This window comes from Lepidochelys kempii, chromosome 13 (assembly GCF_965140265.1).
Source record: "Lepidochelys kempii isolate rLepKem1 chromosome 13, rLepKem1.hap2, whole genome shotgun sequence".
NCBI classification, from domain to species: Eukaryota; Metazoa; Chordata; order Testudines; family Cheloniidae; genus Lepidochelys; species Lepidochelys kempii.
Genome location: NC_133268.1, coordinates 38,142,005 through 38,167,495, shown reverse-complemented (window position 1 = coordinate 38,167,495; position 25,491 = coordinate 38,142,005). Strand labels below are relative to the sequence as shown.

At 45.2% G+C, this 25,491-nt stretch overlaps 4 gene segments (V, D, J or C); all 4 read left to right on the top strand.

Moving 5' to 3' along the window:
* Positions 1-25,491, top strand: part of LOC140896790 (Ig gamma-3 chain C region-like) — a 144,131-nt gene that overhangs the window by 37,783 nt on the left and 80,857 nt on the right.
* Positions 1-25,491, top strand: part of LOC140896669 (Ig gamma-1 chain C region-like) — a 75,962-nt gene that overhangs the window by 253 nt on the left and 50,218 nt on the right.
* LOC140896666 (immunoglobulin heavy constant mu-like) overlaps positions 2,153-25,491 on the top strand; it is a 49,043-nt gene continuing 25,704 nt past the window's right edge. Inside the window, 1 exon segment of the C gene segment in view lies at positions 2,153-2,190. Coding sequence covers positions 2,172-2,190 — 19 coding nt within the window.
* LOC140896667 (Ig mu chain C region membrane-bound form-like) lies at positions 2,506-24,959 on the top strand. The segment is given in 7 exon segments: positions 2,506-3,101; positions 14,442-14,753; positions 15,520-15,843; positions 16,764-17,087; positions 17,571-17,903; positions 22,536-22,660; positions 24,581-24,959. Coding segments are annotated over 7 exon segments (1,446 nt in total).

Genomic DNA, 25,491 nt, shown 5'->3' with positions numbered 1-25,491 from the left:
TAGAGGCCAAGTGCAGTCAAATGGAGTCTTTCTGCTGGCTTTGAACATGCCCCAGAAGAGAGAAGGCTTTTAGTGCTAGAGAACTCAACAAAAATCTCTTTGTGTAACGAGTACTTTGATTACTGGGGCCAAGGAACGGCGGTCACTGTCACATCAGGTACTTGTAACTTTTAATCTTTTCTTTCCTCTCTTCCAAACTTAACGAGGCAAAAGGACTGAATTTAGAGTGACTCAATTTTCGTAAATTTGAAAGGTGGATTTTGTTCCAAAGTGTGTCAGAGTTAGAATATTATAGAGTGAAGACTAGAATAGTTATGGGGTGAGGATAAAAATGATTAGTGGTGTGATTAAAATGACCATTAGAAAAAATAACTATTTGAAATCATTCGAAAATGGGAATGGGTTTTTGTGTGACCCTGATAAGAGATTTGAGCAATGTGATTACTATGGCTTTGACTACTGGGGTCAAGGAACCATGGTCACTGTAACAACAGGTAAAAATTTCTAATCATTTCGAACTCCAAAATGTGTGCATGAACGTTCTAGTGACTTAACAAATATTGAGTCTGATCGAAAGCCGACTCTAATCAAGGGAAAGATTGCCATTGACTTCCCACTGAGCTGGCTCTGGATCAGACCCAAGAAAAAAAGAAATAGCACTTTATTTGAGTCTGTAGATTGATTCGGTATTAGACGAGATGAAATTTCATAGATTCCAGTGACTATAATTCACTATTAGGTAAAATTAGACTGAAGGCAGTGATCATAAATAAGAATAAATGGTCAAACATTTATAGTCACTAAAAAAACATCTACGTTCTTTGTAGACTATTAAGAATCTGGAGGTAATTATAAGGGAAACTGAGAGAAAATCCAAGATAAATAGTTATAATCAGAAAACTGAGATGAAAGACAACTTGTCAGACTAGAAATGTTGGTATATCGGGGTTGGCCCATTAAGTGTAGAAGTCTGTCTAAATTAACATCTCTGTGGCTAAAACTAAAATGAAATTAGTAGGAAGTTTTTGTGCAAACAGCACAATCAATTTTATCAGTGTGACTATTATGATGCCTTGGAGTACTGGGGACAAGGGACTATGGTCACCGTCACTTCAGGTAAAAATTTCCTCCTCTTTTCCAATCCCTATTACCACTAACTGGTTAAACTGATTAATCTTATAGAATGATCGAGTTTTGAGACTCACGAGTAACTCCTCATCCCCAAGTCCTTGAGGGTTTTTTCACAGGGGACAACGCAATGGGGGCAGAAACAAACCTGAAATGATAGCTAGTATAAAAGGGAATTAAATAAATAATGTCAATAAATGAAGGGGTCTGGACTGGGAAAGTCAGCGAGTTTTAGCCACCTAGGCCATGAGTTAGAACCACTGTGACTACAATGCTTTTGACTACTGGGGACAAGGAACAACGGTGACCGTTTCCAGCGGTAAGTTAGCTCCTCATTTTTATGTGTAGTATTAAGTCATTGGTGAGCAAGTTAAACCAGTATTCTCCTTAGGAGGCTGCATTTTTTCAAACCCAGAGGTTAGGTGCTGCAGAATTTCTTAAACATCCGTTTAAATTCCGCATCGACCTGTCCCTCCCTTAGCAAAGTGGCTTAATTATAAAACAGAATAAACCTTCAAAAATTCTATCGGAAGGTAGAGCCAGACCCTAGAGCCTTTGAAGTAACTGGCAAAACGTCCACTGATTTCAACCAAACCAGGACTTGTCTTTTAACCAAGATTCTAATGAACTCTGAGGTTATTGCTTAGGTTAACAGAATAACTGTCTTTCTGTCTACGACCAATTCGATTACCAGGGTCAAGGGACCCCGGTGACAGTAACAACAGGTAAATTCCAAACTCTACTATTTCTCTTCTGTCTTGTGGTCTAGGCTGTAGTGAACAGTGTTTTTGATTTATGAGGGTCTTTTATTTTTCATTTTAAAAACAACTCTTTAAAATGTGGTTAGAGCCACAATCGGGGATAGAAATTTCTCTAGCTCCAAATTTACAAGGGCACTTCTAAAAGTCTTGAAGAGTTTGGGTTTTTTTAACTAATGCCAGGGTTGGGTGAGAGGTCCTGGTCAGAATCAGTTTAGGTTTTTGTACGCTGTCTAATGGAGACTCTAGCAATGTGATTACTTTGACTACTGGGGCCAAGGGACCATGGTCACCGTCACTACAGGTATGATTTTTATTCCTATTGAAACGGTTATTTTTTAATTCTGAGATTTTTTTAAAAATTAAGTTGGGGGGGGTAGCTTTTCCAGTTTTCCGTTCCTTTGGGTAGGCTATTCTCAGTGATATGGAGGGACAAAGTACTAATTCAATCCTCGCTAAAGAATGCCTTGCCCCTTAAAAATGGGTTTAATTTTTTGGTTCTGGTCTTAAAATCATTGTATGGGGGAAGTTTATGTACAGCCAGAGTCCAATATTTTATTTCTGTGGGCTTCGCTTACTGGGGACAAGGGACTCTGGTGACTGTGACAACAGGTGAGGAGTTTTTTTATAGTGTTTTATTACTTAGATATCAATTGGAGATCTCGAAAACATGCAATCTGAGGCAGCATAGAAAATGCATTAGTTCTGTTTTGTTGGCCAGGGGAACAGAGTCTAAACTTTAACTCTGAATTACATTAAAAAGAATTTGGGGTGGGGGACGATTGGGCAAGTAGAAAATCATTTGAGAGAGAAAACTTGATAGAATTGAGAGAGAGACTTGAAATTCATTGCATCTGAATCTTTAAGTGGCTAAATATCTCTGTGAAGCTGGCCCTTGATCAAGCTATTTATCTGTCTGATGAGGACAGGAGGATAAAATTATAACGAGAAGGTGTTTTTAAAAAAATAACAGATTACAATTTTTTAGACCGAATCAAAAATGCTTCTAATTTGGTACTTCAGGCAGATTTAGATGTTTCTCCAGTTCAGTAAATCATAAACTAATTTTAAAAAACAGGTCCCTAATCCTATTAATCTCAGTTAGTTAATTAATTGTCTGGGCAAGGTTATTGTAAAACTCCAGCATAGACTTGTCCCGGTGTGATAACTGGTTTGAGTACTGGGGACAAGGAACTATGGTCACCATCACATCAGGTAAAAAATAATCTTTCTTTTGTAACAATTCAGTCATTTGAGATGGTTGTTGCCTTTGCCAAGAATCCGACTCAACTCCTGTTGAAGTCAATGGGACCCTTTCCATTGGCTTTACTGGGACTTGGATCAAAACTCTAACCTGTCTTCCATACAGCCGATGCTCTGATATTAGACCAAAGACCATTTGCTCTGTTCCCTAGCAAATCGGATATCTTTTATCCCTTTGAAATTCTGTTCACTTTTTAATTTTGTGTTTTAATGTCTTGGTAAAATCTCTTTGGAGAGTGATTGGGTGGCAGCCTTTTAGAGAGAGGTTTGAATTAGGTCTACATCCAGAAATGGATTATTCTGATCATAGTCTCTTTGGCTGGGGCTTTGAAAGAGTCTTAAGATAGTTCTGCACCCATTGAATTTCAATGGGAGTTGGGCTCCTAAGTCCATTAGGCTCCTTTGAAATCCTTTGGAAGCCCAGACTCTTAGGGTCTGATCCAGAGCCAATGGGAAGATTCCAGCTGAGCTGGATCAGACCCTTCAAACTAGATTCTCAGTCTGTCTCTATAGTCTACTGACTTCAATAGAGCTTTGCTGATTTACACTACTTGGGGATCTGGCCCTAGTTCCTTATGATGGCAGGGCAATAAAACTCTCCCATGTTTGTTTTATATTAAAAAAAATTCTAAAGAAAAGGGTCAGGCATGTAGGTTCTTGTGAACCATTGTCCAATCAATGTGTCATTGTGATAACATCTTCGATTACTGGGGACAAGGTACCATGGTCACCGTAACGTCAGGTAAAAGATTTTAACCCTACGTTTTCTATATTTGTAAGTGTTTAGAAGGGCATAAATGGGAAGATAATCTAGTTCCTCTGGATAATGCAGGATTATCTCTTCTAGGGTATGGTCTAAGGTCTTGTCCTGTTTATATTTAACTATCTCAGTCACCTTCTTATTCTATTCTTTTAGTCATAAATGACAAAAAAAATAGGACAGGCTATTGATTGATTGACAAGGGTTTTAACTCATTGCCAGATTGCTGTTTTAATACATCAATTAATTAACAGTTGATTTTATTAATCCAAATAAAGACATGAATGAATAACTAAATAAGGATTTTCTCTGTGCATAATAATGAGGAAAGGCAGTAAAAAGTCTGACCTTCTAAAATAAAAATATTTCCCTGCTAGGGTATTTAATTGTAGTCTTAAATTAATACCAATTAGATAAATGATATGAGTTTTAATGGCATCTTGTATTTTAATGCTTAACTTGAATTTAAACATGATCAGGTCTTTCTAGGATAAATTTTAAAAGTATTTTAGATCTTCTAAGCCCACCAAATACATAGTAAAAATAGTGACTCATTGCATAGATAAGGTATTTGTGCAGACTCCCAAAAGAGGATTTGGGGGATAACTATGCTTTCTACAACTGGGGACAAGGAACCCAGGTCACCGTTACCTCAGGTAAATCAATATTATTATTGCTTGTATGTCTAATAGTGAGGGAAGGCGGTTCTCTGTGTGAAAAGGGCCCCATTCTGCAGTCTGTGGTCTCCCAAAGTCCAAATGAGTTTGGGGGTATTGTTATGTCTGCCAATCATAAATCAAACCTCTCTCTATTCCTATACACTCCTACCTCTCTTTCTCACTATCTATCTTTCTTGCTATATATCTCATTTTATCTAATCTGTCTATTCAACCTCTGTCTCTAATCTCTCACTCTATTTTTTGCTATCTAATTTATCGATCAATGTATACAGTCTATCTGTCTCTGCGAGCTCCCTGGGTTTCATATCTATCTATTTATCTTACATTTCTGAGGATAAACTACCCTCCTCACAATAACACATGTAAAAACTTTAAATTTTGCCTTCCCCTGACCCAACCTTCCGGCATTAGAGACTGCAAATCTGATTTAAACTTTTTAACATGACAGGACTGAGTTTAGAAATAATTGCCCAATTGATTTCTCTGTTAATATTCATTTATTGGTCCATAGGCCAGGGTTATTTAATTTTTTTTTCTTCACGTTATTGCTGCTGAAAAAAATAAATAATCAGAAGCAATAAGATTAGGAGGGAAATTCCACTCAATTGAAATTTCAGGCTCAGATGAAAAATACTTAGTAATAGTTAAAACTAAATAATGACTTTCATTAAGATTTAAATTCTTAAATGCCTATGTCGCTGTTGAAAATTGAGTTTAGGTTTATAGATCACTTCGTTACTTTTGAAAATTGTACCTATTTGTCTAATGGACAACTCTAATAGAATTCAGTAAGCATTTTTAAAGACAGGGACAAATATTTCATGTTTTGTTACCACGGGGGAAATGATTAGAAAGCTTTTTTGATAATTATTAAGCTAATAAATGTTATGGGGAAGATTAGTTGCCTGACTGTCATATTTGCCCTGGAAAATCTCCCCCATAACTTTGATTACATGCTTCATTTTAAATATTAATCGAACAAAAGATCTATTTTCCTCTGATGGTGCAAACCACGTAATTATTCTCTATACGGACCTGGGGGCTTTCAATGCACTTTAGATCAAACTGGGATTGTCAAAGAGGTTTAAGGGGTTAGATGTGGAACTTCCAATGCCTTTCATGTCCAATTCAGCCTCAGTCCATTATAAAATGGGTGCTGACAATTATTAATACTTTTAAAAAAGAAAGAGATTTTTGACACTCTGACTCCCATTAAGTAGTACTTTACTCCTGGAGCAGTCATGTTCAAATCAGCAAGACCACTGCTGGATTAAAGTGCTACTCAGTGTGTCTCCGAATCTGAATTCACAATAATGAATAAAATAAAATAAAAGTGTTCCTTGAGTGTAGAACCAAGATGGCCGATTCTAGCCTACAGGGGCCTTGGGTGGTTTAGCCTCCAGCTGGCAGAGGTTTGTTTTTCAGTTCCGTTTATTTTTAGACCAATGTTTCCTTAAATAACCTTTCTGGTTTCAAAAACATCACCCCCTTGGAGTCAGTTTTGCATGATAGGCCAGAAGGTTTCAAACAACAAAGTCACATCTGTTGGGTGTGAAAATAAAATCTTAGCAGGTGGCAGAGATCAACATGTTGATAAAAGTCTTGAGCTAAATTAAGCTATTGTTGTTTTCACTAGACAATATTGGCTACATCTCCCTGCAAATGACTTTCAATGATTATTATTTTGCACAAATCTACTGCTTTGTGTTAAACAAGAATAATTTCATTCTACTTTCCTCGATGATCTTTTATTAAAAGAGAAAAATAGATTAGCAATTTCTTAGTTAATCTTCCTTTTCAGAGAATAATTTATTTGTGATTTCCTAGTCTATCTTATAATGAACAAGAGGAATAATAAAATCATAGAAATGGAGGGCTGGAAGAGAAATCAAGGGGTCTATTCCCCACCCAGCCACCCCCAATGCTGAAACAAGATTGATGGTTTCACAATCTGTGTAGTAGTTTGTTCATTTAGTTATTTAAAGTTTTCTAACAGGAAACCTGAGGGAAGTTTTGCTAGGAATTTGTGAGCATGTGAAGTTGAAAAATAGATATTACTATTTAGCCAGATTTATAATTAATGCAATTAGATAAATGTACACACTTTAATGCAGTCTAATTTTAACCGATAGTATCGGATTTATCTATAAATTTGAATGAAATAAAAGTAATTAGATTGATCAAAAACTTTAATCTAAAATAGAATCTTAAATCAATAAAAATAGCCTAATTGTATTTTTAGTCATAGAATTAATTAGATTCATTAACAAACTTTAATCCAATAGAATTCAATCTATAAAATTAATTAGATTGATAAAAAAGCTTTAATCCAATAGAATTTTTTATGAGTAGAAACCAAAAACTATCAACAAACATTTAATAAATTACTTGATTTTAAATTTGATATCGAAGACCCACCGCTGAAAGAAAATAAACCTGCAGTTGCTTTAAATGAAGTTCAGTGGCAGAAATTTTATCATTTTCCAAATCAAAACTTTATGTGATGTTAAATCATATACAAGTTATGTCAAGGAAAATTATTTTAATTGAGAATTTTTTAAATAACTTTGTGTTTCATGAAAATATTTGAACATGTATTCAAACCCCAGTTCAATTTTAAAGAGAATATTATCAGCCATGCACTTCCATTTGAGATATTTTTACCAAGCCATAAAAATTACTTGGAAGACAAGAGATATTTAAGAAAAAATATCTATGAGGCAATTAATTAATCCATCATTGGAAATGGAATGTCAAGAAAGACATAAAATGGCATCTCAACAGAGACTCAGTTGGTAAGAAACCTAATTATCTTTTTGAATATTTATCTAATGATGTTAAATGGATGCAAAAGTCCTTTTATTTCCCCACTAAGACTTGTGCTCATTTATTTGCATTCCAACAATTTAGAAAATAACATTAGATTTTCTTTGAAAGACAAGTATACCCTGCACATCTGTAGATCCATATTGATGAATACTTTGTTAGAAATAATTTCAGGGTGGCTGTAGATATCACTTTATTAATAGACAGTTTGTCAGTTAATACTTATATAGGGATCAAAAGAAAATATTGTTCATTAATAAGAAATGGACAGTTAATTATTTATACATCATTTTGGAATTTTGATTTGTTAATATGATTTAGGAACTAATCTTGATTTATTGGTAAAACACTTAGTTTATTGAATTACTAATAGTATATTTTAGAAATTACTATTGATTTCGTTAATAAGATAGAGCCTGACAGATGATGTTCATTTTAATGCTATATAGTTCAGCAGTTAATTTTCTCTAAGAATTATTTTTTATAATACTTGTGTGCAAAAATGAGAAGGGTGGTTCTGAATTTAGCTGAAGTTAGTCTCAATGATTATTTGAGTATATTTTCCAAGTCAATATCTTTGTGTTTGTCTTTCTGTGGTGGCGTAAAATCAGAGCAAGAGACCAGTGAACTGAGCTGATTTTAAAGAGTCAGGGTTTATTTTCAATTATTTTGGCAGTCCGTAGGGATTTCAGACTCGTTTCCCTGAGGAAAAGGAGGGAGCTAGAGCTGCTGACTTGGATGAAATTAGAAATGCAGCTTTTACTTTAATTTAGGGAGTAATTTGCTTTTTCTTGAGGGGGGAAAAAGGCAGATTATTGGGAATTTAAATGAAATGAACGTGCCTGCCTCTGTTTTACATGCTTTTCCTCCCTCTCATTGACCTGTTTTAGCACCGTGTAAAGTTTAGAGAATCTATCCCTTAACTTAATTACAAATTCACTCCTGGAGTGATTCATAGATTAGCCGGATATTCTAAATACTAAGTAACCTTATTAATCGAATATTTCTTAGCCACCGGGTACAATGGAAATACGTAATTAATTAGAAAGATTTCTTATTTAACTAATAGATTTTTTTAAATTCACAATTTAATTGAATAATTGACTAAATTGAAGGCTACTGATAGATAGAGGTCGGAATGGTCCCCCGGTATGGCTCGCTTCTGTTGGGCCTCTATCAGCACCGGGCTGGGTGAGCAGGGTCCCGGTCCCCGGTAGTACTGGATCCCCCCTAGCTGGGTCTGTATCAGCACCAGGCTGGGTGAACAGGGTCCTGGTCCCCGGTGGTACCGGATCCCCCCTAGCTGGGTCTATATCAGCACCGGGCTGGGTGAGCAGGGTCCTGGTCCCCGGTGGTACTGGATCCCCCCTAGCTGGGTCTGTATCAGCACCAGGCTGGGTGAACAGGGTCCTGGTCGCCGCTGGTACCGGATCCTCCCGCTAGCTGGGTCTGTATCAGCACCGAGCAGGGTCCTGGTCCCTGGTGGTACTGGATCCCCCCTAGCTGGGTCCGTATCAGCACCAGGCTGGGTGAGCAGGGTCCTGGTCACCGCTGGTACCGGATCCTCCCGCTAGCTGGGTCTGTATCAGCACCGAGCAGGGTCCTGGTTCCCGGTGGCACCGGATCCCCCTGCCTAGGTCTGTATCAGCGCCAGGCTGGGTGAACAGGATCCCGGTCCCCAGTGGTACCGGATTCCCCCTAGCTGGGTCTGTAGGAGCACCGGGCTGGATGAGCAGGGTTCTAATCCCCGGTGGTACCGGATCCCCCTAGATGGGTCTGTAACAGCACCGGGCTGGGTGAGCAGTGTCCTGGTCCCTGGTGGTGCTGGATCCCTCCTAGCTGGGTCTGTAACAGCACCAGGATGGGTGAGCAGTGTCCCAGGCCTCGGTGGTACCAGATCCCCCCTAGCTGGGTCTGTAACAGCACCAGGCTGGGTGAGCAGGGTCCCAGGCCCTGGTGGTACAGGATCCCCCTACCTAGGTCTGTATCAACAATAGGCTGGGTTAGCTGGGTCCCGGTCCCTGGTGGTACCGGATCCCCCCTAGCTGGGTCCGTATCAGCACCGGGCTGGGTGAGCAGGGTCCTGCTCGCCGCTGGTACCGGATCCCCCCTAGCTGGGTCTGTATGAGCACTGGGCTGGGAGAGCAGGGTCCCGGTCCCTGGTGGTACCAGATCCCCCCTAGCTGGGTCTGTATCAGCACCAGGCTGGGTGAGCAGGGTCCTGGTCCCCGGTGGTACCGGATCCCCCTACCTAGGTCTGTATTAGCACGGGGCTGGGTGAGCAGGATCCCGGTCCCTGGTGCTACCAGATCCCCCTAGCTGGGTCTGTATCAGCACCGGGCTGGGTGAGCAGGGTCCTGGTCCCCGGTGGTACTGGATCCCCCCTAGCTGGGTCTGTATCAGCACCGGGCTCGGTGAGCAGGGTCCCGGTCCCCGGTGGTACTGGATCCCCCCTAGATGGGTCTGTATCAGCACGGGGCTGGGTGAGCAGGATCCCGGTCCCTGGTGCTACCGGATCCCCCTAGCTGGGTCTGTATCAGCACCGGGCTGGGTGAGCAGGGTCCTGGTCCCCGGTGGTACCGGATCCCCCTAGATGGGTCTGTAACAGCACCAGGCTGGATGAGCAGGGTTCTAGTCCCCGGTGGTACCGGATCCCCCTAGATGGGTCTGTAACAGCACCAGGCTGGGTGAGCAGGGTCCCGGTCCCTGGTGGTACCAGATCCCCCCTAGCTGGGTCTGTATGAGCACTGGGCTGGGTGAGCAGGGTCCCAGGCCCTGGTGGTACAGGATCCCCCTACCTAGGTCTGTATCAACAATAGGCTGGGTGAGCTGGGTCCCGGTCCCCGGTGCTACCGGATCCTCCCGCTAGCTGGGTCTGTATCAGCACCGAGCAGGGTCCTGGTTCCCGGTGGTACCGGATCCCCCTGCCTAGGTCTGTATCAGCGCCAGGCTGGGTGAACAGGATCCCGGTCCCCAGTGGTACCGGATTCCCCCTAGCTGGGTCTGTAGGAGCACCGGGCTGGATGAGCAGGGTTCTAACCCCCGGTGGTACCGGATCCCCCTAGATGGGTCTGTAACAGCACCGGGCTGGGTGAGCAGTGTCCTGGTCCCTGGTGGTGCTGGATCCCTCCTAGCTGGGTCTGTAACAGCACCAGGATGGGTGAGCAGTGTCCCAGGCCTCGGTGGTACCAGATCCCCCCTAGCTGGGTCTGTAACAGCACCAGGCTGGGTGAGCAGGGTCCCAGGCCCTAGTGGTACAGGATCCCCCTACCTAGGTCTGTATCAACAATAGGCTGGGTATGCTGGGTCCCGGTCCCTGGTGGTACCGGATCCCCCCTAGCTGGGTCCGTATCAGCACCGGGCTGGGTGAGCAGGGTCCTGCTCGCCGCTGGTACCGGATCCCCCCTAGCTGGGTCTGTATGAGCACTGGGCTGGAAGAGCAGGGTCCCGGTCCCTGGTGGTACCAGATCCCCCCTAGCTGGGTCTGTATGAGCACTGGGCTGGGAGAGCAGGGTCCCGGTCCCTGGTGGTACCAGATCCCCCCTAGCTGGGTCTGTATCAGCACCAGGCTGGGTGAGCAGGGTCCTGGTCCCCAGTGGTACCGGATCCCCCTACCTAGGTCTGTATTAGCACGGGGCTGGGTGAGCAGGATCCCGGTCCCTGGTGCTACCGGATCCCCCTAGCTGGGTCTGTATCAGCACCGGGCTGGGTGAGCAGGGTCCTGGTCCCCGGTGGTACCAGATCCCCCCTAGCTGGGTCTGTATGAGCACTGGGCTGGGAGAGCAGGGTCCCGGTCCCTGGTGGTACCAGATCCCCACTAGCTGGGTCTGTATCAGCACCAGGCTGGGTGAGCAGGGTCCTGGTCCCCGGTGGTACTGGATCCCCCTTAGCTGGGTCTGTATCAGCACCGGGCTCGGTGAGCAGGGTCCCGGTCCCCGGTGGTACCGGATCCCCCTACCTAGGTCTGTATCAGCACGGGGCTGGGTGAGCAGGATCCCGGTCCCTGGTGCTACCGGATCCCCCTAGCTGGGTCTGTATCAGCACCGGGCTGGGTGAGCAGGGTCCTGGTCCCCGGTGGTACCGGATCCCCCCTAGCTGGGTCCGTATCAGCACCAGGCTGGGTAAGCAGGGTCCTGCTCGCCGCTGGTACCGGATCCTCCCGCTAGCTGGGTCTGTATCAGCACCGAGCAGGGTCCTGGCTCCCGGTGGTACTGGATCCCCCTGCCTAGGTCTGTATCAGCGCCAGGCTGGGTGAACAGGATCCCGGTCCCCAGTGGTACCGGATTCCCCCTAGCTGGGTCTGTAGGAGCACCAGGCTGGATGAGCAGGGTTCTAGTCCCCGGTGGTACCGGATCCCCCTAGATGGGTCTGTAACAGCACCAGGCTGGGTGAGCAGGGTCCCGGTCCCTGGTGGTACCAGATCCCCCCTAGCTGGGTCTGTATGAGCACTGGGCTGGGTGAGCAGGGTCCCAGGCCCTGGTGGTACAGGATCCCCCTACCTAGGTCTGTATCAACAATAGGCTGGGTGAGCTGGGTCCCGGTCCCCGGTGGTACCGGATCCCCCCAAGCTGGGTCCGTATCAGCACCGGGCTGGGTGAGCAGGGTCCTGCTCGCCGCTGGTACCGGATCCCCCCTAGCTGGGTCTGTATGAGCACTGGGCTGGGTGAGCAGGGTCCCAGGCTCTGGTGGTACAGGATCCCCCTAGCTTGGTCTGTATCAGCACCAGGCAGAGTGAGCAGGGTCCTGGTCCCCAGTGGTACCGGATCCCCCCTAGCTGGGTCTGTGTCAGCACTGGGCTGGGTGAGCAGGGTCCTGGTCCCCTGTGGTACTGGATCCCCCCTAGCTGGGTCTGTATCAGCACCAGGGTGGGTGAGCAGGATCCCGGTCCCCGGTGTTATGGGATCCCCCCTAGCTGGGTCTGTATCAGCACCAGGCTGGGTGAGCAGGGTCCCGGTCCCTGGTGGTACCGGATCCCTCCTACCTGGGTCTGTATCAGCACCGGACTGGGTGAGCAGAGTCCTAGTTCCCGGTGGTACCGGATCCCCCTAGCTTTTGTATGAGCACCGGGCTGGGCGAGCAGGATCCTGGTTTCTGGTGGTACCGGATCCCCCTAGCTTGGTCTGTATCAGCACCAGCTGTATCAGAGGATTCCTAGCGGTTCCAGCCGTCCTAGCCCATACTGGTATGAAGGTTGCCAGATACTGTTTTGTTCTGTATAAGACTCTGTCTTTGCGGGGCTCGATCTGAAGGGTTTGTCCTTCTCTGGTTCCGGTTCCCATCCTTAGTAATTCTGGGCCAGCCCCTGGCAGGACACGATCCATTCACATCCTGTGTGTACCAACTCTCCCAGTGAGATCTGTCCCATTTGGGGCTGGGACAGTGCATCCCTTCTTCAACCCATTCCTGGTCTTTGTAGCAGGCTGCTTTTGGACATATATAGGAGGTCCCTTGTTACCTGCGGCCCCCTTGTCGTACTGATAAAAGTCTCCTGGTTTCAGAGGTCTGGTTTGAGTCAGAATTTGGCCAGATATTGGTCTCCTCCAATCTGAGCTTTTGTTCTGAGTTTGCCAGAATTTGGTGATAGAAAGAAGGTGAACGAGACAAGAAACGATTTTCTGGGCCATGTCCCCAGTTGGTGTAAACAAGGTGTCCATTCAAATCAGTGGGGCCAGATTCCCAGGTAATGTAAACTGGCTGAGGTTTCTGCTTTGTGAGAAGAACAAGAGTGAAGGAAAACTGGTGGGGAAGGGGAAAAATAGTGAGATGGAGAAGGAAGGAAAGAGGCGAAGAAAGCTCTGCAGAGACATTGCTTAGTGTAGAGGATACACTCATATGTTTGTGTTTCTCCAAAGAGCTCAGGTTCTCCAAAGGCTTTGGGCTCTTGGAAGCAATGGGGACTCAGTGGGAATTTGTACCATCCAAACATGCTGGACTGACCATCTTTTACTGCACATTTTAAAGCAAGCATGGGGCAGCAAATCTTTAGCTCTTTCCACGGGGTTGCCTGGCTCACGCCTCAGCTCTGCGTTGTGCCCGGTGCTATTCATAATGGGAGGTGGCTTCCAGCCAGGCTGACCCTTTGGGCAATGCAGAAAGGTGCCACTTTTTCAGCAGTGGTGCACCATGGGAAAGTGGTGGGACAGAGGTTTGCACTGGCTGGGTTGGCAGCGTAATGACGTCGCTGATCAGGGCTCTGCTGGGGTCGAGTGACTAATTCAGGAAAGGGGGACTCAACCACCAATGGACAACTGATCACGGACTTTCAGCATATGGCTGTTGGGAACCATCCATTGATCTGAGGGGGAGAAGTTGGTGTTGAATCTCACTCCATTCCTACAGGGCCAGAGAGGCCTTGGAGTCTCCTCACAAGCAAAGGGGTATTGAGGCATGTCAAGGGAACTGGGGCCATACACACAAGAGGACTGGGCCATAGATGCATAAGAGGAACTGGGGCCATATGCAAGTATACAAGAGGACTGGACCAAATATATAAGGAGCTTGGGGCCCTATGTCTGTATACAAGGGGGGGGCTGTGCCATATATACAAGGAGGCTGGGTTCCTATGTCTGTGTATACGGAGTGATGGGCCATAGGTCTGTAAACAATATGAAGCTGGGGCCATATATGACAACTTTTAAATCAAGCTTGGATGTTCTTCTGAAAGATCTGCTCTAGGAATTATTGTGGGGCAGTTCTCTGGCCCGTGTGAAACTAGATGATCACAGTGGTCCCTTCTGGCCTTGGAGTCTATGGATGTTCAAGTACATCAGGGTTATACGTGCACGCAATGGAAGCTAGGACCTTCAACGTGGGGACGTCACCCCCAGGAGGTTGCCCTTTCCTAGTGACTCATCCCAGGGCGATGCATATCTGAATGTGGGATAACACTTGCTTTTTTCTCCCCCGAACCAACCAGCAATTCTCTTTCTCAAGTTCAGCAGCTCCCCTACATGCCCCATGGTGGTGCTTTAATGTCTCTTCTCTGCCCTTCTCCCACCCCCATCCTTTCATTGTTTTGATCCTCAGCATCCCCAGCTGCCCCATCTCTTTTCCCGCTCTACCCTTCCTGCGGGACCGACACGAGTCAAGATCCTGTCGCACTGGGCTGCTTGGCAAAGGACTTCCTTCCGGACTCAATCACTTTCTCCTGGAGTAATAACAAAAACATCAGCCTCACCAGTGGCATCAAGGAATTCCCCTCGGTCCTGAATACAGCTGGGACCTACACTGCCACCAGTCAGCTATCAGTCCCTGCCTCCAAATCGCACGAGATTTTCTATTGCTCAGCCAAACACCCAAATGGGAATGAGATAATCCAAGTACCTCCTCATATATGTTGTAAGTAGATTCATTCTCTTCTTCCGGACAATATACACAATTACTTACAACCCAGCATGGAGTCACTGGATAATTGCAGGCCTTTGGGCTATTGCATCTAGCTACTTTGGGGAGAGGCTCATTAGAAAAGCAGCGATAGATATACACATAAGAAAGAGTGGGTCCCTATGTTTCCTAGGGACAGGACTCCTGAGTTCCATCCCCAACTCTGGGATTGGAGCAGGGTCTAGTGGGTTAGAGCAGGGAGGCACTGTGAGCCAGAACACCTGTGTTCTGTCTCTAGCTCTGGGAGGGGAGAGGGGTCTAGTAGGTCAGAATAGGCTCAGGACTCCTGGGTGACTCTGGGAGGGGAGTGAGGTCCAGTCGGTCAGACTGGGACATGGGAGAGAGGACTCTTGAATTCTCTTCTCAGTTCTGGAGTTTAATGTTGACCACATAAATGGGAACATGTTAGCTCCTTCGTGGCTGGCCATTCTACCAGAAACTCCATGCTCAGGGTCTGTGGGGGTGGAGCTTGTGATTGTGGGTGGAGCTTATGAAGGGGACACCCCTTTGCAGTCTAAGCACTGTTCTGTAGTGGAAGGTGGTTTGGGTTGCAGGCCATTCAGCTACTGGCTGATAGCAGAGCCCATCAGATGTAAAGAAAGAGACACGGGCCTTGCAGCCCCCATACACACACTGTCAGCTTTGCATATTCTGCATTCTGGTGCCAAGTTCACATGTGATAACTGTCATTCCCACCCCTTGCTTTTGTCTTTCATGTTAGCACCTGACGGAGCCATTATGACCATCCGTCCCCCATCCAGAAACCAATTCCTAGAGCCCTATAAAAATTCCACAATCATCTGCCGCATTACAAACCTCTGCAGCCAGACTGCTACCTTCACATGGCTGAAGGATGGGGCACCAGTCACCTCTGGAGTCACCACTCATAGCCCTGTCTCCAACGGCCCCACTGGTTATTATACCCACATCAGCCAGCTGTCTATCTTGGAGAAAGATTGGGATGCCGACCGCAAATATAGCTGCAAGGTGGACGCCACGAATTTCAGCGAGATGATTAACACTAGCAAGTCTTTCGAGTGTACAAGTAAGTTGTGACCTTCAGGGGTTCCATCCCTCTCTGAAACGATCATGACCCATCCCCCAGCTCCACTCAAGGTGTGTCCATGTAACCCAAGGGCCAAGTGGCTGAGACTTTCCAAGGACTCATAACCCATATTTAGGGCCAGGTTTTGAAAATAACTCCTCTCCCAGGGAGCCCTTCTGAAAACTCTGTCCTTAACTCTCCCCTAGCGCACCCCTAAACATCCTTGATTATTTTGAACATCATAGATCCCCAGGAAAGACTGTGGTTAGGGCACATCTTAGCCTCTCTGGGCCTCTGTTCCCCATCAGTACAACCAGGATAAACGCATCTTCCTCTCACTGGGATGTTGTGAGGTGCTCAGATACTATGGTAATAGGAGCTATATGTATACACCATAGATAGATCAATAGATTTTTATTGCCTTCAAACTCTTCTGTGTTCTACCAAACCAAAAAACAGCCCTGTGTGAATTAGCCACTGGACCTGGCACAAGAAGAATTGAAGTTAAGTAAGCAATGGGCCACTGGGGCATGGGATGAGACCTCTAAAATAAGACAGGGATCCCTCCTCTAGTGCTGAGATGCAGCCACAGGGGAGAGGCAGCTGCTTATACAGGGATCCGTCATCCAGCAACGAGATATAGCCACCTCTGTGGGGGTGCAGGGGCTGTCTAACAGCCACACAGCGAAGTTGCAGAACAGCTTAGGGCAGGAGGTGAGGAACACCTCATCCCACATTAAAATTCCCTCCTTCCCTAGAAAAATTAAAATTAAGGGAAGCTTCTGGCTCATTGAGTTGATGCTCAGGTGTACTGGGTAGGGGCATCTTCTGGACACGAAGAACAACGTAATTCTTTTAAAAATTACACAGCCCACGGGTAATTGAATGAGAATTCTCACCCATCTCTTTCTGCCTCCCAGCTATTGACTATCCCTCTAACATCGATGTCCTGGTGATCCCGCCTACTTTCGCTGATATTTACATTCGCAAATCGGCCATACTGACCTGCAGGGTCATTAACATGCAATCCACGGAGGGGCTCAATGTGACTTGGAGGAGAGAGGATGGCAAGGAGCTGAAGACCAGCCTCGGAGAACGTAAGGTGCAGAGCAATGGCCGTTTCAGCGTGGATGCCACAGCCTCTGTGTGCGCAGACGAGTGGGAGAGAGGAGACTCGTACACCTGCAAAGTGGATCATCCAGACCTCATCTTCCCCATTGAAAAGACTTTGACCAAACAGCCTGGTAGGTGACCCTCTTCCGTCAGCTTGGTTGTGCTCACAGCTGGTCATTACTGACCTGGGGCCAGATATTTTGTGGGGTAGGGGTTAAAATACCCATCAGAAGGGAAAAGAATTCTCCTTCCTCTAACAGTTTTAGGCTGAGCTTTGCAATGCTACCTAAGGGCTCTGGGTGTCCAGCTCCCATTAGAAATTAGTAGGAGTTTGACGTCCAATTCCTTCGGGTGACTTTAGAAAATCCCATCCTTGGTCTGTATCTCTAGCTAAGAACTCACCCCCATCACCTCTCAGGCTGTGTAACCCTCAAGCATTCCCACCTAAGAGCAGGCCAGTGGTCTGTGCAACCCACCATGGCAGAGAAACCCATGCAAGTTCATTAGTGCATGTCCATTGTATTGGACCAGGGCCAGGAGCCGTAAGTCCAAGGACCCCTCGGTCAAGCGAGGTCACTTGTTCATTCTTTCTCCAACTCTCTCTCTTTGTACAGTAACCAACAGCCACGCTCCATCCATCTACATCTTCCCTCCCCCCTCTGAGCAGCTGGCCCTCCGCGAAGCTGCCACCGTCACCTGCCTGGTGAAAGGTTTCAACCCCCCTGACCTCTTCATCAAGTGGCTGAGCAACGGCGAGGAGCTGAACGCCTCCAAGTACATCAACACCGAGCCCATCCAGGAGTCCAGCCAGCCACCACTGTACTTCGCCTACAGCACCCTGAACATCAATGAGCAGGAGTGGAACGCCGGCAACACCTACACCTGCTTAGTCGGACATGAGAAGCTGCCCCTGCAGGTGACCCAGAGGACCGTGGACAAGTCCACCGGTAAACCAACCTTGGTCAATGTCTCGCTGGTGCTGTCCGATACCGCCAATACCTGCTACTAACCGTCGCGCCCTCCCCTGCCGTCCCATCCCCCATTGTGCCTCTCACTCCTCCGACTGCTGTTTGGAAGGGGAGAGGTTACATGCCCCCTCCTATATGTGTGTAAAATAATGGTGTTTCTGGAATGGAAAATCGTTGGCTGCATATTTTAAAAAAAATTTAGAAATAAAGTCAATTTTGGGAAAAAAATGGAAAATATTTAAGTCATTTTCTGGGGAAAATACCATGTGATGTGTCCCCAGAGATGGGGAAAGGGTTTCCAAGAGTTCCTTGCCCAAATGAAATGGGAACTGGGCACTCATGTTTGCACTGCAGTCATGATTCTCATCTCTCTTCCTGTCTGTCTGTCTTTCTCTCTCCAGTCCTCGCTCCCTCTCACAACCTTCTCCTTGCTAATCTCATCTTTTCCACCTCCCTCTCATGCCCCTGAACACAATTAGCTTGAGCCTCAGTTACTTAATTCCTGCTGATTCTCAGTGACTTTGGAAGAGAGAGTGGAGCCAAAGTAGCTTGAAATTCCCTTTCCATTCCCTGTATTCTCCTGGTCTCTGAGCACCCTTGGGGCTGCTCTAACATACTCACTGCTTTCCTATAGACCCTGGGAAGCAGACAATAGACACATCTGATAGCAGTGAGCACCAGCCAGACTGGACTGGACTAGTACTTCTGCAGAACCTTTACACCAATTCTCCATCCACCTGGGAGACCCTTTGCCCAGGAAGTTCTCTCAGGGGGTTCTTTCTGCCCACTTTAAGGTAACTTTGCAGTGCAATCAGGCACAGTCTCTGGTATCCAATTCTTTCATGATTATCACACAAGGTGACAAGAAATACTCAGTCTCATACGCAATCTCTGGTGTCATTCAGTACACTCACAATCCAACGCATAGGCTCACATGAAGTATTGAGGTCTCACATATGGTTCTTGTGGCATTCGATGTATTCATGGTCAACCCACAGGGTAGTCTTGGCACCTAAAGGTTCTTCTGGCTCATGGTTTCTCTTGAATGTCTGGTCTCCCAAGAAAATAAAAGATCAGAGACATAAAAACACATAACCACAACGATGTTGAATATATCACAATATTCTTCCATGCCCACTGGGATTTCCCTTTGAGGTGTTTTGCTGATGCACACAAATACCTGCACAATTTACTGTCAGAAGACAGGATACTGGGCTGGCTGGACCGTTGGTCTGACCCAATCTGGCCGTTCTGATGTAACAGTCAGCGTTTGTTTATCCATGCCTGGTAGACCTTTCCCTTCAAGTTGCTTTATAAAAACTTTGTGCATACGTGGCAATGATTCCATGCTTTGGGGCATTGCCTCTGTTCGTGATGAACCCTAAGGAGCATTGCACATACCCAGTAATCGTTTTATTCACCACTGAAAAGCAGTGCAATTCACAGCATCTATCACCTCATGACTCCACAGTATTCCACCAGTTTGCCAGCCAGGCATCATGTCCCCCACCTACTGCCTTTTGTACCCTGGGGCCTTAGTCTACTTCTTAATAGGGCAGGAGCCCAGATCGCCCCAAAAAAGACAATCACTCTCAAAGCTGGCCCTGATCAGCCACCAAGTTGGGGGAAAATACCCTGCTCACACAACTTAACAACCCAATGGTGGGCAGCGTTATGAGACTGGCATCCAGGGAGGAGTTTGCAGATACAGTCTACGATACTCTTATTAATCTCAAAATACAAAATTATTTAGTAAAGGAGAGAATAAAGGTGCTAAGGAAAGGCATATGGGTTCTTCGGGCTCTGGGGTACTGGTTCTGATCCAATCCCACTTCAGAGGGATTACCTGGTTTAGGAGTGTCAGAGTATGGCATATAGGGCATTTCCCCTCTAGGGGGCACCAGCTTTGATTCAGTCCCCAGGGGGCAGAGGGCTGTCTGGCTCAGGGCTGCAGGATATGGGATATGGAGACTTTCCCCTTTCATGGGCACCAGCTTTAATCCAGCCACACATTTGCTAGATCAACAGGGTCGGGGTATGAGCTATGAGGTTTTTTCCTCCTTCGTTCCAATCCCACCCCGGATTAGTAGTGACCCAAAATATTTCCTGTTACGTAGTGAGTGTCAGACCAGTTCTTAGTGTGATAGGTACCATCATTGCATCATTGCATATATAAGAATTTAGATAGGTGGCTAGTGGGGTTTGTATGGAGACAGATTCTGCAATGAGTTAATGGATAGGTAGATAAATAGATACACATGAGGGAAGGAAAGATAGATAGAAAAGTACTGCAGAAGGAAGGAAGGAAGGAAGCCAAACCTGCCAGGCTTACATGAACTGAAGGCCTTATCCAAGGAAGTTCTCTCTGCTAGCAACAGAGAGTTCTTGTTGAGTGTGTTAATTATCTACTTCCTGTCAATACAAATTTAAAAATTAGCGATGGTTGAAAAAAATCTGTCTAAATTGCTTTAGATGGAAATTTAGGGGTTTGGGTCAAATTATATTTTTCACAAAGTTTCTGCTTTCCACAGCAAACTTTGATTTAATTTTTTGTCAAAAATGGAAGGTTCTAAATCCAAAATATTTCAACTCTGAAATGCTTCTTTGGTGCCTCATGGAAGCTGTAGTTCGAGTGCTCCTGTTCTCCTCTCCGGGCCAGGCTCCCCAGCTGGATTTAATGTCCCATAATGCACTGTAAGCATGCCTCTCCTGTGATGCATTGCCTCTCCTTGAGAAAAGGCAAGACTGTGATGCATCCTGGGAGATGTGGTCTGACCAGGGAGCCTGGGCTTTAGAATAGGATGGGCAAATAAGACTCCGGAACTACAACTCCCATGAGGCACCATGGTGCCATTTCCAAATTGAAATTGTTCCATTTTTGCATGAAACATTTCAGTTTTCAAGCCAAACAAATTAAAAATTTTCCAACGAATTTAAAAAAAATAATTCTGACCAACTCAAATAAAAAGTGCCATGAACCCAACAGCATCTCTCACAGATGAAAATCCAATCTTTTCAGAAAACTCACTTTGCAATAAAGCTCCATTCCCCCCGCCCCCAACTCTGGGCTCAGCAGAATCTTTTAAAAACAAGAGTTGTCCCACAACTACCCATGCTGAAGCCACAGTAAGACACCTCACTGCATCTTGGATACAACTTACATTCACACAAGTCCCTTCTTTGGCATGAAATGTAAAACTCGATTTTGACCATTAATGGTCATTCAAGATCTCATTGTCATTTCCCCCTTATCCAATTTCTATAGTAGGAAAGAGCGGAATCTGAGATTTCCCACTCACCCAAGAGATTCAGAGAAGCTTCTGATCTGAATCGTCAAAACTTTTGAAGTCTATTCATCGTCATTTTCCATGGTTCTCAGTTCATGAACCAAAAACCTTCATGACTTGGTCTTCTTCAGTCACTACCACAAACTATTCCTCTTCTCTGTTGTTCATTCTCCCATATGCGCCCTTGCAATACTAGCATGCATCCTTTAAAGTAGAAGTGTTGGCCAGAATAATGACCTTGCGGTGGAAGGGTGACCAGCACAAGGTCGATGAAATATTTGAGCCCCTCTTAATAGTCCCTCAGAATAGAATTTAGAGGTTGCACAAGCCCCTCTGCATAGAAATTAACATCACCCATTTTCAGTTTGCAACCAAGAACACCCAGAGACGTGCCTGCAGGGAGCAGAAATATATTCATTTATAGGCAGAATATATTCATACTTAACATTCTGTGGTCAGAGGAGAACATGCCTACAGACATACAGGTCTGCCAATATCCCCTTCTCTCTCTCCTCCACCCTTCAAAGCTTCAATCTATATTTTTTATGGAATAATTTAGCCAAATATTTCCAAAGAAGCCAAAGGGGCTTGGATGCCCAATTCCCAATTAAAAATAAAAGATTCCCAGGAAATTGGCATCCAAATCCCTTGGGTTGTTTTGAAAAGTCCAGTCTTAAGTATTTCTATCTATTGCCATACACTCCCATCTGCTGTCGGTCTGTCTATCTATTCCCCAACTCCAATTCCTCACCCATGAATGCAGTGCAAACAAAACTCTCTACCTCTTAAAATATTAGCCATTAAAGGCACTTCAGAAACAGCCTCTTAAAAGCATGTAGAGAAATGAGCAATGTAGGAAATCCCACCCTTAGTCTCTTTTTTCATCCTTGCTATTGACGGTGGGACTATGGAGTTGCTTCATTGGATTAGGCCGTTGAGCTGCCAAATCCAACCTCCCAACTCCCATTGAATCAGATCAGGAGCTACTCAAGTGGAGACAATGGGCCCGGTCCCCAGCTGATGTAAACTGGCAGTATCTCCACTGCCTACAATGGAGCAATGCCAATTTACACCAGCTGAGAATCCAACTCTACGTCTTCCACAGGGAGGGGAAAGCCCCCATTGAACCTGGCAGATAACTTGATCTGGGAGGGAATGGAAATGGCTTGACCTCCTCTGTTACCAACACCTCCAACCTACCTACTGGAAACTCCACCTAACCCAATTCCCCTCCCAACGTGCTCCCCGTAGCAGTACTCAGAGATTCCTCCATATGATGCCACCCAACCGGTCCTTATCTTGTGTATGTGTGTGTTGTCCAAAGTTTATCTAGATGCGTTCGTGGATGCTGAAGAGGAAGACTTCTACAACCTCTGGACAACAGCTTCCACTTTTATCATCCTCTTCCTCCTGAGTCTTTTCTACAGCACCACAGTGACACTGATCAAGGTAAAGAGGCAATTTGTTGCTGCAGGAGGGGGAGGAGAGGAGAATGCCCTAGTCTAGACTGTGATGCATCAAGGCGAATGCGCTTGGAAATTGGGGTTGGAGCCTAAGGGAGTTAGACACCCAATTCCTATTGTTTTTTTAATGGGAGTCAGGCGCCAAACTCCCAGCCTGGCAGATGCACTGGGTATGCCAACTGGACCCAAATGAGATCACAATAGTAGATTAGAGAGGAGGTTGGTTGCAATTGGTGGAGAATCCAGCAGGCAGGCAAAGTGAAGAGAGGGGTCCAAAATTCTAGCTTCTATGACAACACCGTCAACTGTTGTTCTTATTTAGGTCCCTGTAGCCCCATTGTGACAGGCACTGCATGCACGCATGGGATGCCACAGCCCTTGCCCCAAAGAGCTTGCCGTCTATTACTAGAGAAGGCAAAATTGTTTCCCCCAATTTACAGATGGAGAACTGAGCAATGAAGTGACTTCCTCAAAGTCTCACAGAGAGTCTGTGGCATGGGCAGGACTCTTGCATCCAACCCAGTGTCCTAAACATGGGGCCAGCTGACTTCTCTGCTAAGCACTGCCAAAGTCAAACTCTAGATGCACCACCATGTAACTGAGGGATTAACCAAGGCTAGAGAGAGAGAGGTGGTTAGTTTTGGCCAAGGATGGTCTTTTCAAGGGAGCCTAAAGTCAATGGAATAAAAAATTGGCCTTTAAATTGGCACCTGTTGTTTAGTGCAAGCACATGTAAGCAAATGGTGTGAATAGATGGCATTGTGCCAACACCCATGTTCATCTTCTCAGTTGCAAATTTGCAGCTCCCATCAAAGCCAAGAAGGAAGGTCTTGCTCTGTCACTCATGGAGCTCTCATCCTGATCTCTAATAGTTAGAGACTAACTTAAAGCTAGAAGCATGTGGTTTAATATCCTCCCAAAATTATTATCAACATTGACTGTAACTCTGCATATTTTTGGTATCCACTTAAATATCCAGTCCAACCTAATCTTTGTGAAGTGCTTAGATACCACAACTAGGCTAGGAAGGCGGCATGGCATAGTGGCTTGGGGCCAGATTTTCAAAGATATTTTGGCGCCTAAATCCCTTTAAAAATCTGGCCTTTGGTCACTGGGCTAGAACCCTAGAATCCTTGGGTCTATTCTGACCCTGGGCAAGTCACATCCACTCTCTGCTACTCTTTCCTCTCCATCTGGTGTCTGTCTTGTCTGTTTAGACTGTAGGCTCTTCAGGGCAGAGATGCCTCTTATTGTATGTTTGTATAGTGCCCAGCATAATGGGATTCTGATCTCAGTTGAGGCCTTTTAATGCTACCATAACAGAAATCATTAATAATAATAATACAGGTGAAATATAAATTGATATATCAAGCATCCAGGCAACTGATGGGATCATAGATCTCCAGAGGTTAGAAATAGGGTGTTCAAAGTTGCTCAAGTGGAATTTTGAAAGAAAACCTTTGTTCAACAACTCAGTAAGCAAGGTCAAGTCCCATCTGACATGGGCAAATTCAGGAGTTTGTGCAGAGGTGGAAATTTGGAGGCCGAGATGAAACACTGGCCTTAAAACATCCACCTGAGATTTTCAAATCTGCCTAAGGGCATTTAGACTTGGAACTGTGTATCCATATCCCTTAGCCACCTAGAAAAAAATCTCAACATCTGTTTTTCTGTCTCTTCTTCTCGCAAGTGTCCTAGGACCAGATTCTGGACCTCCTTACTCAGGCTGAGTTGTATAAGAACCTGAACAGAATAGAGTAGAATAAAACAGAATAAAATGGCACTGTGATGAAATTAATGGGATGGCAAGAAAAATAAGAAATTATTCAACATGAATAGGCTGGCAGACTTTGGAATTCAATGAATGAGACTTGTGTCCTACATAATGGTAATTTTACCATTGCAGGTGAAATAAACCCAACAGCCCAAGATCGTTCCAACCAAAGGAGCCCACAGAAAGCGATTTTCCTGAAGAACAGTTCCAAACTTTGCTCCACTCTGTCACCTGTGCAATTGTTGTGTTCACCTGCCTGTGGAATGTTCTCAGACTTCAGTTGAATGTAACTGGACTTTCTGTCTATTGTTTATGCTCTTTTATCTCCATTTTTAATGCACGTTTGGGCAGTTTTTTATTTCTTTCTGTCCTGGTAATCTCTGCTTTATGCAAAATGCAATCTCTGCTGGCATAAGAAGTTGCACGTTAATGGAAATATGTAATCGAATTGCACAACTTGTCATTTCCCCGTATTTGTATTTCTCACCCTGTACATATTTTTCATGTTGAAATAAAGAAATTTATTATGTTGACATATCAAGAGCTTTCTTGTGGATCCTTACTGTTACTTGGTACTCACTGTTACGTGTAAGCATTTCACAGTAACAAATAATTGTTTTCTTTGGCCTTACAACTCATAGAGTTTAAAGCCAGAAAGGACCAGTAGATTATTTAACTTGACCTTTTACACAGCACAGCCCAGAGAACTTCACCCAGTAATTCATGCAGTGGAAGAAATTATTCTACTCTGCTACTGTAAAAAACCCTATGTGCCCAATACCTTGTGGCTGGACTGAAACCTACCTTTAGGAAGAGACATCCTGTCTTGATTAAAAGACTCTAAGTGAAGGAGAGTCCATTACCTCCCTTGGGAAGCAGTTCCAATGATTAATTCCTCTCACTGCTAAAAAGTTGCCTTTTATTTCTCATTTAAATTTTTGCCGCCCCTGGAGCTTGATACACCTTTGTCTGCTGGATTAAAGAGTCCTTGACTATCAGAGATCTTCACCCAGCACAGGTACTTATAGACTAAGATCCAGTTG